An 18,057-nucleotide genomic window follows, 5' to 3' on the forward strand; every position below is an offset into this window, starting at 1 on the left:
TTGGGATGACATGTTTCACTGAAACCTTTTGGGGAAAGAAATGCAAAATGGCTAACAATTAAAAATGGACAGTTAATTATTTTATAAGACACGAAAAAAGTAATTATGCCAAGCAACAAGACAATAGCATCCCATGCTTGAAAATGTTTTGGTTATGGTATATCAGACTTACTGCTTTTTGTCAGTTGCAATGGCTGTGCTTGGTCATTAAGCAGCCATTGGAAGTGAGTTGAGAGATCCAGTAATGAGAGTGAATTTCACTTTTGGGTGCAGTTTCTTAGCATTTGCAGGTGATGGGAGTTTTAAAGTGTCAGAGTGAATATTTATTTCATGTATGAAGCTGAGCCAAGGCTCTGCTTGGGCTATGTGCCTGTGCACATTTAATGGGCCTGTCCACTGTTTTAGAGTCAGTGCCGAGCACAGATTGACAATCTCACCACAACTGAGCTTCGTTTCTTTCTTCTGTTGTTTCCTCTCTCTACTTTCAGTAGAGAAGAAGGAAAGATTTAATGAGTACAGAGTCCCATTTAATGAATGCAGTATCAATATTAAAGTATTATTTCCCAATGTCTTCAGAAATGTCTGATGAGTAGACACAGAAGTCATTTTCATATTCTTTATGAATTGTAACCACCCATATAATTACCTGATTTCAAAATTCTCTTCAAAACATAGTAGAAGCACATAAGACTGCCCATCTGCAGTTTTAGGGTCAAGCCCCAATATGTACTGTAAATCCGAGCAGCAATCAGTTTCTCTGCTCTCACAAGCCACTAGCTTTCTGTTCACTTAATAATTTCGGTGTAGCCTTCTGGCTAGGAAGTTTTACTTCCTGTGCTAAGAGGAAAAGAGGATTTAGCTGAGCAGAAAAATAATCCCAAATGTTGTCTTTTGCTTTTGCTTTTCTATTTATCAAGTATGTCATATTACTTTTTTTAGCATTTTTATTTTCAGAGCAAGCGTGAGACTCTCATAAATGAGCACAGCAGAGCAGGGTATCATAGTTCCATATAATTTATGTTCTGAAATAAAATTCATCTTAAAGCCACAGAATCCACCCTTGTAATTACAGAGAAAATCTGTCTTATGGCCCTTTCAATGATGTCCTGATGATGTGGTGCATACGTAAAATCATTAATAGTTCGGCTGAGACCACCACTTCGTTGTAAACAGGCCACTGAATGCAAGTTTTTCTTCCTCTCAAATATTTAGCTAGGTTGCTGTGCTAAAGATCTGAATGATGCATTTTCTATTCTTTCAAGAGTTTTCTGTAATTTGTCCAAAAATTAAAAATCCGTACAAATATCCCAGACTCCAAAAGTTTATTTCTTTTTTTTGAGGGGGATTTAAAGTTATTATTCTACTGACTGCTAAGAATCATCCTGAATAGAGACTCTGGGTTTAGGGATACACTTTTTCTGTACATGTAAGTTGTCCCTGAGTGCTTCACCAGCAACTGTGATCTTGCTCTCCCTCCTTGCCTCCTCTAAGGTCTGAATTTATTACTTGACTTTATCACTCACCTCTGTAGCATATTTAGAAACCAATGTTTCTCTTTGGTAGTCTAATTAATTAACATAACCAAGTTAAACTCAAATTAATTGTTCTTTTCTGCTGTTTAGCTTGAGTATTGCAATGTGAAGATAGTCTGTGCCCAAAAGCTTTTCTCTACTTTCTTATTTTTAACTTTGTTAGGTGGTTTAGTAAAGGATATGAAAAGATTACTTCAGACCAACTATTACAAATAGTTGGCATGCCTGAGAATTTCTCCACAGTAAATAATAACTATGTTTTATACTTTTAATCTTAGACTCCGTAAGCACTCAGAAAAAGGTTTGTTACTGCATTTTTATGTGCACTAGAATTTAAGTCATGAATAGACAAAGCTGTTAGTCCTTTATCTTGTTGGAAAAAGCAATGAAATGCAGCTTTTTCTTTCTACTAATCCTGAATCTAGACTGCTCCGAGCTCTACACTATCAATCTCTGAATTCCACAAATATGTTTAAAATAAAGCAAATTCTCTGTCGCAAACTTCCCTTTGCGTACAATTCTGAGCAGGGGTTGAGGGCTGGGTTTTGGAAGTGTGGTGTTCCTGTCTGTGTTGCCCTGCTGTCATTTCTTGCTGGATTGGGGCATGTTACAATCTCTGTTGCTCACTTCCAGTTTTGCCTTGGCAAGCTGTCCTTTCAAGAGTAAGACTCTTATCTCCCTGGGTTTAGACGTCTCATTATTAAATCCCACCTTACTTTGTTCTCATCTAACACTATTGGTTTTACTGCTCTTGTACTCATGGTTCACCAGAAGACAGATACATATGTAAGTACAAAGGTTTTCAAGCATTAAAACAAGATAGTAGTAAAACAATCTATGGTTAAGACATTTTTCCTTGACCCAGCACACTTTGATTCACTTCTCAGCTGTACGAGTCATGAAATCTATGCATCTCAGTTCTGCATGTGGAAAATGGTGATGATAACTCTTCTTCCTCAACCAGGTGATAAACCCTAGTTTATGAAATAAAATATGCTCGAATAATACAATGCTGGACCTCTGAAAATACGTTTGGGTAAGATGTCTCAGCTGCTTAACGATCCCCTGATACCAAAAAAGTCACATTCTTGGTACTTCCCTCAGTTCTGCTTGTACAATCTTTATCTGTCACTTGTCCTGCCTCTGGCATTTTTCCACACCCTCGGCAATCACATCAACTCACCTGGCAAAAATTGAGTAGATTTGTGATGTTTCAGTAGTAGAATTACTTTGATAAAGGTAAAAAGCATTACTGGAGCTATTGAATGTGAAGGTACCTAGTTGCTCTGGTGGGTGGATGTTGAATTGTGTAGACTTCAATATGCAGCATGCTGTGAACCCATGCCAGTTTTAATGTGTACCTTCTTCCTTAAAGTTTTATAAACCTCGCAATAATAGGCAAATGAATGGAGACAAGTGTTTTAGTGAGCTGCTTCTCCAATATACTTGTACTATCATGTCAGATTTCCCAACACTTTTGGGTTTTTGTGCCATGTTGCCTTAATCTTAGGTCTGCCTTTTGCCTTTCTAAGATGTGATAGTCTGCCAGCATTTTACAGCTTCTCTTGCTCAGGAGCTAATCATCTCTGGAACCAAACTTCGCCTTCTTACCGTTGTAAAAAGCAATATGCGCAGCTTCACACAATATAAACTTCACCTGTTTGCTGCTGACAGATGTTGCTGCAGGTAGTTTTGGCCTTGTGATGCTTAGCTGTCTGCCAGGGTTAATGCACAATACTGTGTAAAATCCTTTGATCCATATTGAGTCCTAGAATCATCCTCCTCTATATCTGGGCAGCACAGATTAGATCCCAAGAAGAAACCAGAAAGTGATGACTATGAACCTATTTTGAGAAGGAGCCTCTGACACAGGCTTAGCATTGCTCTGTTTTGTTGTCAAGGAGGCACATTGAGACTAAATAAGAAGGAAAGTAGCTCTTCTCTTAACGGATCTTCATTGATATGCAAAGGCATCCCCTAAATATATCTGGTGGCTATGAGGCCCAGTGAGGTAGATTATCCCTCTTGCAGAACCAAGAAGTTCAGAGGGAGCAATCCATTCATTTTCTTTTTATTTTTGATCCTCGGTAGTCATGCACATTGTAACTTCTGTGCCCTTCCAGACTTCCCTGACTATAGAGGCTATGAAGTCTACTCTTGCCCCACAGAGGCTCATCAGTCTCCTAGAGAGGTATGACCAAAAGTAGAAGAAAAAGAGAAAGAGGAACAGCGTGGCCTTTCTCTGATCGCTTCATTACATCCTGGAATAGTTTAGATTTGAAGGGACCCTTGGATGGCATCTATGTGAAGTAGGGCTAACATTAGAGCAAATTTTTCAAGACTCTGTCTAGGTGAGTTTTGACTGTCTCCAAGAATGGTCATTGTGTGGCTTCTCTGAGAGAGACCTGCTTATGTAGTCTGAATTACTACTTGCTTTAGAGAGAACATGCATGAAGATTTTCTTGAATTTATTGGGATCAAATGGAAGCTTCATCACTCAAGTGAATTTTACCACCTCTGAACTCATCAGTTAGCTTTTGAGTTTTTGACACCTACCTCCTATGACCTTATTTTGTGTTCTTCTGTTTTTCTGTTCAGTAGGTGAGAAAAGTATCAGCTGGTTTTATTTTTGTGTATTTTCTTTCTTCAAGATCTACTTTCTCGAGGGTGGAGACATTTTAAAATTGATACTGTAGGGTTGTGTATCTCTTTCTAAAGGAGCTCCTATAATACCCTCCTAATGTACAAAAGGACAAGTAGCATAGTTTAAGCTTGCTATGGTGGGAAAAAATCAAGGCAAATACTTTTGCTCTCTTTCATTACCTTGGAAAAATGTAAACAGTTACAAAAAATAAATTTGTTTTGTATTGTTTGGATTATAGTTAAATATTTTGCTGCTTCAGGCTTCAACAGAAATTGGGAAGTGTTAGTTGCTTTGCATAAAGCTATTTGACTATTTCTATTTCATTAAATGTGTGGCAGCACAATGGACATTTGGAGGGTTTTTTTACATCTATCAACTGCAAACAAGATTGCATATTTTAATAAAAGACTGGAATTAGTCATGACAAACTGTTTTAAACAGTGTTTTAAATCACTACAGTTAACAATTGCTTTTTAACTAACTGAGTAAATAATGTTCAGTTAATGAGAAACTATTTTCTAATAACTTAGAAGTGATAAGAATAAATCTTTTCTAATATGAAAGTTATCCATTTCTAAAACACCCTTTGTACAGAGAAATCTTTAGAATTTTGTGCATAATGTGCTTAGATTGATAAATTATAATATTATTTTTGTGGAAATATTTTTTTCCAGTAGTTTTGAGTCTCTGTAGGGGATCTCTCATCCAGCTGGTTAGTAGAGCTGAATTTGCTCTGTGTTTCTTTTAGGAGAGACTCTCATCAACTTAGTCTAAATTCTTTCAATGTTGTTGGAAGCCAGGTGAAGAAAAACTACTTTAAAAATGCCCTTGCACTTGTTGTCCTCCATTTTTTAATCTGTTTGTCTGATCTTTAGATAGTTTGGAAGAAAGAAATTCTATCTGATAACTGGGAAAAAATAACCTGAGATGGTCAACTCTTCTGCTGTGTTTTTTTTTTTTTTTTTTAATTATTAATCCTGGTGTTTTGGGGAGATCTGGGGATTTGTTTTGGTGTTAAAGTACCCTCATTCTTTTGAGGTGGGCTTGGTACTCTTGCTCTACTTAGGTAGATCAGAAAGATGTTCTCCAAGAAAATAAAGAACAACTATAAGTGAGATCCATTTATGACAAATATATTTTTGTGCTCAGAAATATGAACTTTTTTGTGTTTAATTTTAAAAAGATGGGAGGGAGAATGTCTAGAAATGAAATACTCAATAGGAAGGATAAGAGAGATGGGGAAAAAAGAAATTGAAGTTGGCCAAAACCAACATCTCTTTCTGTGAATGTTATTGGAAATATTAATAAAAAATGGAGAAAACAGTTACAGAACTTCAGGAAAGGAAAAGAAAAATATATTGTTTGGAAACCTTACCAAGCAATTCCAGCTTTCAGTACCTATTTGTGTCCTTTATTGTGGTCATCTTTTTGATGAATATTCACCAGTCTTTCTTACAGACAAACTCAAGTCCCATACTTAATTTTTCCTAAACTAATCAAATGGATGCTCTTTGGATAGAACTATTGAAAGTAAACCAGCTTATATTCAGATTCAGATTACAGTAGGGCAAGAGAAATAGGTATGGCCTATTTTACCATGTTTTTCATTCATTACAGCATGAATTGGTAGTTATGTTTGCCAGCTACAATGTTTGCCCCGCCAGTGGATACTGGCAGTACTGTAGAATATGACCGTATGTCTGCCCTGCCGAGCATAAGTGAAGACAGAAGGCATTACTGAGAAGCATTTCAGTTGTTAATGTTACTACAGAAGATTTACTTCTGAAGTACATAGTAGAGAAGAAAATGTCTTTATTGAAGTAAATACATACCAAAATAGCATTTTGCAGAATGGAAAAGGCACTGCTAACGATGTGTTATAGGAAAGTTTTATGTAAACAATATTTAAATAGTTCTTCCTTTACTTTCTAAAAAAACAGCATCCAAATGTAGCATGTAATTACTTTACTAACAGTTGCCTACTTTGTTTTCTGTTTAGGAAGAGCCCTTTGTCATGGTGTCTGAAAATGTTCTGGGAAAGCCGAAGAAGTATCAGGGCTTCTCTATAGATGTTTTGGAAGCCTTGGCCACTTACCTTGGTTTTAAATACGAAATTTATGTAGCCCCGGATCACAAGTATGGGAGTCCTCAGGATGACGGGTCATGGAATGGGCTGATAGGAGAACTGGTCTTTAAGGTAAGGTTATTAAGAACTTATTAAATGAGGTCATATGATAAAGCTAAATAATACATAGTAGATTACATTTGCATCAGCCAGGAGTCCTTTTTTAATAAGTTAGTGATAGTACTTTGGTCATTGCCTGTGTCACCAGCATTTGATAGCATGCCCAAGTGCACTGGGCGCTAAAGAAAAAACTAGAAATAGTGCTTGGTGATAACTATTTAAGAAGCAGGGCAATCTCTTTTTTCAGCCAAAGTATGGCAGTATGAAATCTGAATACAGTCGAATAATGGGATGCACAGCATCCTAATTAATTTGGCAAGACCTGACACAAATGAGTTGAAGAGGCTGTTTGAAAGAGGAAAAATTGGTGTTGCGGTAATTAGTGATACATTACATAAATAATGTATAACACTTTAGAAAAATGTTGGTGTGATGAATACATGAAGTATATAATCAACAGAAAATGTTTTATTGATATACAATAACACATTATGTAGATGTACAAATGAAGAGTAGTATGTTCTCTATTCTGTAATTAATAAACCATTTAGTCTACTTAATTTTACATTAAACATTCAATATTGTATCATAAATAAGTTAAAACAAGTTAATGTGTTATATTTTTCTTTTTTTCCACTCTTCGCATCTTGCCTGTTCGCAGTTTCTGCCATGAAGAGAGAAAGACAGGGCTATGTAGATTCTATTCTGCTGATGTCTCAATTGTGCCAGGAACATGTATATTTTATTTGCTTAGTTAACCTGTTGAGCCGGCTTTTGCAGCTATATAGACCTACATTTGTTGTTTTTCCTTAAATAACTACTGTAGATATTCACGTAAATAACTTACTGCTTGTTTATGGAAATACTTTTCCAAATCTGCAGGTGGAATTTAATTGATAATTAGAACAAAGAATAAGAAGCAGTGTGATCAGACACAGGATTTAATCATTAAATCCTTCACCTAAAAGTTAGGAAAATGCTGGAAAATAAGTCTTGAAGGACAAAGGAAGAAAAAAAAAAGGAAAAAATAAAAAAAAATGAAAAATCTGTCCCCATGGGAAAAATAAATTAGTGATAAGTTTAACCTATTCTGCCTTCCTGAGCAGCTGGAAGCCTGTTGTAATAGAAAACAATGACACTTGCCATGCCCATGGCACATTTCATAGATCTACACTGTAGTAATAACCTTCCTTTGCCATCACCCTATGCCCTTACAAAGCTGAAAGGTGGAATGCTGTGTTCATACATGGTAAGCTGGAGCCATTTAGAAAAGTGCATTTTCCTCCATCTTCTACACTTTAATAACTGAAAAAAACCTCATCTAATTATGAGACATAACACTACAATGGCCTGTTGATTTATTTTTATCATTTTTTCTGCTCCTTAAGTCTGATGTTATACTATGCTTTACTCTCCACTGTGCTCAGCAAAGGACTCAGCAAGCCTCTGCATAACACAAGCTGGAGAGGTCTTAATCCTAGGTGGCTCTGGAGATTGAAATGGGCCTGGGACATTTTTTATTTATTTGAAAGGAATTATTTATAAAGCAGAACTCATAACAACTGAAATCAAATGGTTTACTGACAAATATGCATAGTGTTCTTGTCCCTGTAGAAGGCAGGCACTCATGTAACTAATAAGACCCTTAAGATGGTAACTCCCTAGGTATTTAAAGAAATGTCCTGAGTGGAACAGATTTACCAGTCTGCTACAATTTTGCTGTAGATGAGTCTTAATGGATATGAAACTTTCTGTACAGTAAGAAGGTATGAAGTGTTAATAGAACTGCATGCAGAATTCAAGAAATACATTTTCTAATACTGTAGCAGTGTATAACTTTTTACATTTCCTCACTCATTATATAATTAACAGTAAAGGTTCACTGTGTCCTTCTCTGCCATTCTCTGTCCCTTTTAAGGCAAAAGAGAACCTCTGGGCCAGCCGCCAGTGTCTATCTACCCCTTACCAAGTTGCAAGCTCTTCTTGAAAGGCTGCTTTCTTACTTACTCTGAACTGAGTTCTGATCCCAGAACTCAAATATCTATCTGCTTGGCAATTTTGTAAGAGGAAGCAAAGGATCAGAGAACAGTTTTAAATTAAAGGTCTAACCTGTTCAGAACAATGTTTCCTTGTTTTCCCAACCAAGTCTTACATGACAGTCTGGCCAACGTGTATCCAGAAACAGAAAGAGTATCCAGAAACAGAAGGAGTGCTCTTTGCCTGTGTGTGAGCCAGAAATTAGTTGGGAATAATGTATTTCTGCAAAAGATAAGTCCCACTTAAGGGTAATGGAAAATAGCTGCTTTCTCTTTTTGAGTGCTTCTCATTGAAAGGGATGTCTGTGGCCACTACAAAAGACGTGTCATATGAAATGGCAGTTGCAGTAGCAAGCACATAGTTTCTGTGTTCAAGATCTGCGTATGCTGTTTGCATTAATCTGATTCAGCATGCAGCAGGCTCTGATGCAGGTTGCAGTATCAGCAAGAGCAGCCCAGGTTTGCTCTCATTTACAGCAACCCTGCTTGAGCTGCGGTGCAGGGCAGAAACCCTGCAGTGCCAAGTACATGCCCCAGGTCTGCAGCTGGCCTTGCAGACGTGAGATTATGCCAAGTCCACTCTGTTCCAGCTTTGAAGACAACATCCCTTTTTCCTGTTAAAATAGGAGCTGGAATCAGCAGATCAAAGCAACTGATCTTTAATTTGAATTTGGAAAATGACTCAATCCTCTCCTCCTTTGATTTTCAAGACCTATGTTAGGTCTGTATCATAGTGTCATAGTGTCATAGTATCATAGTATCATAGTATAGTTTGGGTTGAAAGGGACGTTAAAGATCATCCAGTTCCAGCCCCGCTGCTATGGGTAGGAACATCCCACCAAACCAGGCTGCCCAAGGTGCAATCCAGCCTGGCCTTGAACACCTCCAGGCATGGGGCATCCACAGCCTCCCTGGGCAACCTGTGCCAGTGCCTCACCACTCTCATGGTGAAGAAATGCTTCCTAATGTCCAGTCTAAATCTGCCCCTCTCCAATTTATACCCATTCCCTCTTGTCCGATCCCCACAAACCTTTATGAATAGCCTCTTCCCAGCTTTCCTGTAGGCCCCTTTCAGGGACTGGAAGGTCACTATAAGGTCTCCTCTGAGCCTTCTCTTCTCCGGGCTGAACTAGCCCAACTCTCTCAGCCTGTCCTCGTAGGGAAGGTGCTCCAGCCCTTCGATCATCTTCGTAACCTTCCTCTGGACCCGTTCCAACAACTCCATATCCTTCTTCTTACATTGAGGATTCCCGAACTGGACACAGTATTCCAGATGAAGTCTCACCAGAGAGGAATAAAGGGGCAGAATCACTCCCCTCGCCCTGCTGGCGATGCAGCCCAGGATACGGTTGGCCTTCCGGGCTGCAAGCACACACTGCCGCCTCATGTCGAGCTTCTCATTGACCAGCACCCCCGAGTCCTTCCCTTCAGGGCTGCTCTCAATCACGTCATCCGCCATTGTGTACTGAAAACGGGGATTGCCCTGACCCAGGTGCAGGACCTTATTCTTGGCCTTGTTGAACCTCATGAGGTTCTCACAGACCCGCTTCTCCAGTCTGTCCAGGTCCCTCTGGATAATGTCCTGTCCTTCCGATGTGGCAACTACACCACTCAGCTTGGTGTCACCCACAAACTTGCTGAGAGTGCACTCAGTCTCGCTGTCAATATAATTGATAAAGATATTAAACTTGTATCCTTGCTTCAAGCGCCTTATGCTGTCAAAATAAATTGAATGTAACCAGTTTGCTGAGCACTTGAACCAGAAAGTCTACAGAGGTTAAAAGCTCATTTTGAGAGGCATGTGGTCCTCTTGCCTCGCTCCTGTCAAATGACCAGGGCTTTCCATATGTCCCACAGAGCTTCAGCTCACAAATAGGATTAGATTGGAGAGCAGCAGCTTTCTGTGGAGAGGTTAAAACTATTTCAGGGAAGCATCTCTTTACCAAAACTTTTTCTCTTGCTTTTAGTTATCTGTGCCTTCACAACACTTCCTTTAGTTGCCTTCAAGTCCACATCAAAAGAGGCATGAGCCTGTGTGACAGGCAAGTGGCTAATACCACTTCTGGGAGAGGGCAGTTGTCTTTCCAGCATAGCTCTGGAGTTCCTAGTGATACTCACATCCATCAACCATTATTTCCCACATTTCTCTATACTATCCAGATTGCTAGGATTTTTTTTTTTTTTTTTTTTTGCTGTGAGCCACCGTCAGGAAGCAAATAGTATAGGGAAAACTACCCAATTCCACTTTAATCCTTCAGAAGAGGAAAACTAAATACATCCTAAACATTTCTAAGAAAAACTGCAAGCCAAGTAGAAGCCTCTTTTTTTTTAACGCATCTTCCTAAGTGAAGACGTAGGAAGGAAGAAAGCAAACAGGGAGGACAAAGTGAGAAGGCAAAATAATAGCTGAGTAAAAGGAGGATTATTTGGATGTATGTGTGTTAACTTGAGCAAACTGTATCTATGATTAATTTTTGCATGTCCATATTAATAACTGTGTAACATGTGGGACTGCTTTTTATTGCTTTCAGCTTTCGTTGAGACTTGATTTAACATTGAAAATGGATAAAGTGAAGGCCTCATGGGAGCAACTTAAAGTACATTCATTTATTTTCCCTTTTCTTGATCATGAACCACAGGAATCATGCTAAGATTGCTATGTGTACGAGATATGACTGCTTGAAAAATAGCATAGGGGGTCTTTGGGGATTTCTACGCTTTGCTGATGAGCTGGTTCTCTGACACCAGTAACAATGTTATCAGGCCCATTTGGTCTTTTATTTTGGATTTTCTGATTCTGGTAATGTTGCTCTGCAGTGACCTCAGGAGAACTGCTGTTAATGAATATAAATTCCTAAGCGGGTCACATAAAGAAAAATAATGCCCTCTGCTGTTTTTTCCAGTCAGTCAGTTTCAGGAGTCCCAGTTTCATTCATCAGAAATGTTTTAAACAGACATCTAGATGCTGAGAGCTGGTTGATTTTGGCACTGTAAAAACTTACTGAGTGGGGAGTTTTATATGTTTATAATTCAGATTGGCAGCTTTACATCTAAATATTGACATAATTGCATGCATTTGCCTTTCTGTCTCAGAAGCACTAAGTGAACGCTGACTTCTTCAAACTGATGTCTTCTCTGATTCAATTTGACATGTTAATGACAAGCATTTAATTTTTTCATCTTCCAATTCTGATATAAGTTGACAGATTCTATATGTAATTAAGAATGCACAGCATCAGTAGCTCAACTATTAAGTTAAGCTTAAGCTTGGCTCTGTGCTAAACATATAGTTTTCTGGTAAATTGTTGTTTATGGCTCAATTTAATAAGTTAAGAATGAGTTGTCTTAGTGTAAACTTTTTTTTTTTTAAGCAGCTAAACACGGGAATACTGAGAGGTCAGGACTTATCTCCCTCCTTTCTATTTTTTGCTTTACTGCCACTCTCTAATCGCAAGACATAATTGTATCACCGTGGCTGCTGCAGTATGACAAAAGAACTGCAACATTTCCATTAGGACAACATTGTTCCTCTGTTATAGCTGGCTGATAACTGGTGTGCAACCCTAATATTGGAGAATTTTGGGAGATTGCTCCTCAGAAATGTAAAATATAAGTAATATTTCTACAAATACCACGTACTGTGCTTTTTCGTGCAATGCCCTTCAACATTTTATATGGACAAATACAGTTCTCTTCGAGAAAAGGGGAAAAAGCCAGAAAAAATTCTATTAACCATTCACTCCTATAGCAAACTATTGTTTGGCAAAAATAGCTTTTCTTACGTATATTGCTTTTCAGAATCTTTAAACATCTTACAAATACAACATGAGTTAGCACCTCACAGTAATGTAGTGTCGTAGGGAAGTATTTCAGCAACATGCTAAAGTTAAACAACTGTGGCAAAATCCTGGACTTTTTGTTTCCATGTGTCCGTCTTTAACATGGAATTCCTATTTCACTTTTCAGTATATATTTAGGAAAAAACCTCAAAACAACACTTATTCATTAAATATAACCATGTTTTTCTGTTTGACAAATACTAGTATTGGAGTTTATTTTAAATACATTTATATTTATATTCATAAGTACAGAAAACAGTTCAAATGATGACTGCTTTGCAACTTGGTCATTGGAGCTGGGACTTAACAATTAGGATACTGCGAGTCACTCAAGTCATTTGTGGACCAGAAGTTTTATAATTGGAGGACAGACACTGAGATGGTCTGAATCTCAGTCTCGGTTTGTGAGACCTCATCTGGAGTACTGTGTCCAGTTCTGGAATCCTCAACGTAAGAGGAATGTGGAGCTGTTGGAACGGGTCCAGAGGAGGGCTACCAAGATGATCGGAGGGTCGGAGCACCTTCCCTACAAGGACAGGCTGAGAGAGTTGGGCTAGTTCAGCCCGGAGAAGAGAAGGCTCAGAGGAGACCTTATAGTGACCTTCCAGTCCCCGAAGGGCCTACAGGAAAGCTGGGGAGGGGCTATTCATAAAGGCTTGTGGGGATAGGACGAGGGACAACAGGTATGAACTGGAGAGGGGCAGATTTAGAGTGGACATTAGGAAGCATTTCTTCACCATGAGAGTGGTGAGGCACTGGCACAGGTTGCCCAGAGAAGCTGTGGATGCCCCATGCCTGGAGGTGTTCAAGGCCAGGCTGGATTGCACCTTGGGCAGCCTGATTTAGTGGGATGTCCCTGCCCATGGCAGGGGGGTTGGAACTAGATGATCTTTAAGGTCCCTTCCAACCCTGACTATTCTATGATTCTATGAATGTTTCTATGTGCAATTCTGATCAAATTTTTACTTGCATTACTGACTGAGTTTGCTTCTGCCCATGGGCAAGGGGCAGTTAAATCATCACTCGAAAAAAGTTGTTAGGAAGGAAAATGAAGTGAATTCATGAAGCCATGCTTTCAGCTGTGCACATAAACACAGCTTAAGACAGTAGAGAATCTAACCCACAAATTAAATCTGAGGCTCCAATTCATGGCTTTTAAGCAAATCAATATTTTCTAAGCCTTTTTTTGTCCAAATCATCAGTCTCTGGCTATCTTTCCACCACTTTCTCAAGCCAGTGAACAATTAATATAAAGTTAAGGTAACATCATTCAAACTGAAGCCTTAAGTGCACTGTAATTAAAAGTATGTTTTTATCATGGACTGCACAGTGTTTTGCAGATGGTATTAAAAGAGCCCAGATGATATGCAAATTTGATTTTAATCAGTTTCAGCTGCTGTGCTTTCCCACTTCATATTTCACTTCACATTTCTAAGGAGGTAGTAATTTCTATGTTCTTTGGACAAGAAGAAAGAATTCAAAAGAGTTAATAAAATTTGACACAGTACTTTCAAGCCTTTGTGCTCTCCTCACCTCCTTCCAAAGGACCACACGCTGCTTTAGGCAGAGCAGAAATGGATTAAATCAAACTAGTATCAGCTTAAAGTATTTTAAGTACTCTTTTTTCATATTGTAATATCTGAATTTACAGGATTTTTTGTTCACTGTTTTTGCTTTTTTAAATGGTGTTAATATGTCTGCTTTACATACCCTTTCTTGTTTTCACTGCAGTTTTAATTGTAGGTGTGAAAATTAAAATAGCACCTGCTGTAGTTGTGCTGACTGTCTCTGGAGACATAATGCCCAGACGTGCTGTGAAATGCAATGATTAGATCAAGGAATGTTATTCATCCTTTTCTCATCTGAAATGGATTCTTTAAATTGTAAAAAATATAAATGGCACAAAGCAAGTTCACGATAGCTGCGGGACAGGTTGGCACAGAGAGGAGCTGCTCAGCAGTAGGGTGTAGAGGAATTAATAGTAAAGAAACTGCACGAAATATCTCCTCTTCTGCACTACAGACTCTGTAGCCAAAACTGGTATTTTTCAGAATTTCAAGTGCCCCTAAAATCATAGAATATATGAAATGCCCTTTACCATTCAGTAGTCCTTTGTCATGATGTCATCAAAATGTTGAACATCATGTGGCTGTGTCAGGCAACTAATTTCCTCTGACTGGATATGCTATATACAAGATTTGCCTTTTGCCACAATGACAATGATGACTTCAGTAAACCAGTGTGAAAAAAAATTACCAGAAGTAGACTTCCTCCAGCTATTATCTGTATTCGAACTATTGTGATTCCTTGAAAAATAACAACATGGAGAGCTAATGTGCCCTGGTCCTCCAAGTAAGGTTTGCTTTACAGGAACTAAGATGTGGCCCAGCTGTTCTGTTCAAGCCTTAGTCATATTTCTGTTTTCATGTATAGGATGCTTAAGAGGTTGGCCTTTACATCTACTTCTCCATAAGTTTAGCTGCTGTAAATCACAGAGGAACCAAGTTTTTTTCTGTAGCTCCTACTTATGCATGTTGTTCTTTCTCTCTCTTTTCTCAGAGAGCTGATATAGGGATCTCTGCCCTAACCATCACTCCTGAGAGGGAAAATGTGGTGGACTTCACAACGCGTTACATGGACTACTCAGTGGGCGTGCTGCTGCGAAAGGCAGAGAAGACAGTGGACATATTTGCCTGTTTGGCACCGTTTGACCTTTCTCTATGGGCGTGCATAGCTGGCACTGTGCTCTTAGTAGGGTTACTGGTCTACCTCTTGAACTGGCTCAACCCCCCACGTCTTCAGATGGGATCCATGACCTCCACAACCCTCTACAACTCCATGTGGTTTGTGTATGGATCCTTTGTGCAACAAGGTAAGAAACAGAGGGAGACTCTGCCTCTGAGAGAACACCTGTAGAGACCTTACTCTTCCCTGCCTCCCTCCCACAACCCACAAGGGACTGTGAGCACTAGAAAGCCTTGTGCTATAAGATTTCTAGGACTTTGGCTGCCCAGTGTGGGAATCGTGAGACATTCGGAGCACTACATGCTAGCTGACTTTGATTTATATTTGTCTAATTAGAGAAAGATGATTTTTTTTTTTTCTGGGAAAAAAAAATGTGTTTCTCATCATCTGCTTGAGAATTATTCACAGTTAATGTGAGTGCTATGTTCTTACACAGTCAGATAGAAAATGTTGGGATGTGGGTTTTGATCTATGTTTAGTCTTCTCATGAGTGTTAGATGGTCTTACTGTATCTGACATACTTTCATCCTTCTTCTGATTGATCTCCATTTGCCTGTATAATGTTTAGAATCAACCTTCTCTCACCTTCCTGGTTACTTTCTCCATCTCCTCTAGCATCTGCTGTAACCTAGGTTATTCCCCAGTTCTGTTTCTATTGCCACATCCTTCACAATCTACTTCTGGCAGAGCTTTAACCATGCATCCTGTAGACATCAAAGACTACAGATCTTGCCTTGCTATATACTGCTTAAAATTCTGATCTACAAATTAGGATTGTAATGCGAAGTGGAATAAGAAAGCACAGCTTCATATGAGAACAAAGAAGACTTAGATAACTATTTTGACAATAAAACAGGACAAATGCTTTCTGGCCTATCGATGTAATAGTTTGTCAGCCACTACTAGCAATGCATATATACCTATTTGTAATTGTACAGAGCACCTCCTCTACAAAGAGCCATCCATGTCCACTACAGCCGTAAAAGTCCCAGATAGTTTTGGGGATTTTATCATGAATTTGGATGGGACACTGTAGCTTAAAGTATTATCTTTATTTAACATTAGCAATGTGTAATTTAGAAATAATATTAGTCAATGTTAGAAACAATCAGCTAACATCTGTAACAGCTGTAGGTATGCATGAAAATCAAGTTTGAAACTCCCAGAAGAGAAAAAGCTTCTTTTAAAAAGAAGAAAAGCTGAAACAGAATTTCCGCAGGAGGTGTGATTCTAAACACCTTGACAGACATAGAGGTCAGCCTATGTGAACCTCATGAAGATCAATAAGGTGAAGTGCAAGGTCCTACAAATGGGTTGAGGCAATCCCAAGCACAATTACAGGTTGGGTGCAGAATGTATTGAGAGTAGCTCTGAAGAGGAGGACTTGGGGGTGCTGGTAGATGAGAAGTTCAACGTAAGCTGGCAATGTGCGCTTACAGCCCAGAAAGCCAACCGTATACTGTGTTACCTCAAAAGAAGTGTGACAAGCAGGTCCAGTGAGGTGATTCTGCCCCTCTACTATGCTATCATGAGACCTCACCTGGAGTCCTGCATTCGGTTCTGGAGTCCTCAGCACAGGAAAGACGTGGATCTGTTACAGCGAATCCAGAGGAGAGCCACAAAGATTATCAGAGGGCTGGAGAGCCTCCTCTGTGAGGACAGGCTGAGAGTTGAGGTCATTTAACCTAGAGAAAAGAAAGCTCCAGAGAGACTTTCTAGCAGTCTTCCAGTACTTAAAGGGGGCCCACAGGAAAGCTGGGGAGTGGCTCTTTATCAGGGAATGCAGTGACAGGACAAGGAGTAATGGTTTTAAGCCAAAAGAGGATAGATTTAGATTAGATATTAGGAAGAAATTCTTTTATTGTGTGGGTGGTGAGGCACTTGAACAGGTTGTCCAGAGAGGAAACACCCTGGAGGTGTTAAAGGCCAGGTTGGATGAGGCTATGAGCAACCTGCTCTAGTGGAAGGTGTCCCTTCCCATGGCACAGGGCTTGGAACTAGGTGATCTTTAAGGTCCCTTCCAACACAAACCATTCTATGATTACTTTTAAAATTATCATTTGCATTGAGCAGTGATGGCCAGCTGGGGAAAGCTGAAGAGATTGTTTCATGTTTCTTGTGGATTTTTTTTTAAAGAAAACCAAAGGCTTCAGAGCCAGCTGAGAGCCATAAAAGTTTTTTGAGTGTATGTGGGTGAGTTGATAAAGTTTTCTTTCCATCCAAAATATTCCCAGTGTAACTGTTTAGGGAATCCAACTGTGCAAGAGCAGTTGGTCCGTTACAGAACTAGATTCATTACATCTGTCTGCCTGTTAGGTTAAAACTTGTGCATTAGTTTCTTTACCGCATGAAAGTGAGTAATTTTACAAAGGTTTATTGCTTGGTATTAGCCTTAGTATCCCTGCTGTGCTCCCAACATCATTAGTCCCCAGAAGCTTTATAGGAAACTGCCCAGCAAAGGCTTAAAGGAGGAAAAACTAGTTTAATCATGTACTTCAGTCTCATGGATTATTATCTGAATTGTTTGCCTCATGTCTGTCCAAATAAGCTTGTGTTGCCCAGTGTCCCAAAGTTTCCAGAGTCATAGATCCAGAGTAATAGCATGCAAGGGAGCCCTTCAATGGATGCTCAGTTAGCTTACAGAGAAAAGGTTTTACTGACCATTCAGTAAACGTGAGCACTTGAGAAAGGCTTAAAGGGAAGCTTAAAAGGAAGCCTTGAATTAAGCAACAAGATGAGGAAGAAATTAAATTAGAAGAAGTGAGACCAGATGACAGGAGAAAAAAAAAAAAAAAAAAAGCGGAATAAGCGAAGAAAAGTAATGTGCTCAGAGAAATCTGCATCCACTCCCCATGGTAAGAGGATCATGACTTGTAACTCAGAATTAGTAGAACCTGCTGGCGGGACATAGCATCTGGAAGCACCAAAACTGTTGTGGGGCTTCAGAAAAAGAAATTCACAGAACTTGGAAGGTGAGAGGCATTTATTTACAGAGGCAGAGATCCTATCACCCCACCAAGTAGATTCTCAGCACAACTCTTTAGAATCTGCTAGAACAATACAAAATGGTCTCTTG

General features: G+C 39.1%; 1 protein-coding gene across 6 annotated transcripts in view; it reads left to right on the plus strand.

Annotated features, from left to right (window-relative positions):
• The window catches only part of GRID2 (glutamate ionotropic receptor delta type subunit 2), a 727,507-nt gene that overhangs the window by 582,058 nt on the left and 127,392 nt on the right, over positions 1 to 18,057 (plus strand). For all 6 annotated transcript variants that reach the window (XR_008449796.1, XR_008449797.1, XR_008449799.1 and 3 more), the window contains exons 10-11: positions 6,176 to 6,373; positions 14,796 to 15,108. Coding sequence is in view for 1 of the 6 variants with exons in the window: in XM_009562749.2 (XP_009561044.1) it covers positions 6,176 to 6,373; positions 14,796 to 15,108 (511 nt within the window). In the remaining 5 variants the exon portion in view is untranslated. The remainder of the gene's footprint in view (positions 1 to 6,175; positions 6,374 to 14,795; positions 15,109 to 18,057) is intronic.

This window comes from Cuculus canorus, chromosome 4 (assembly GCF_017976375.1).
Source record: "Cuculus canorus isolate bCucCan1 chromosome 4, bCucCan1.pri, whole genome shotgun sequence".
In the NCBI taxonomy this organism is placed as follows: domain Eukaryota; kingdom Metazoa; phylum Chordata; class Aves; order Cuculiformes; family Cuculidae; genus Cuculus; species Cuculus canorus.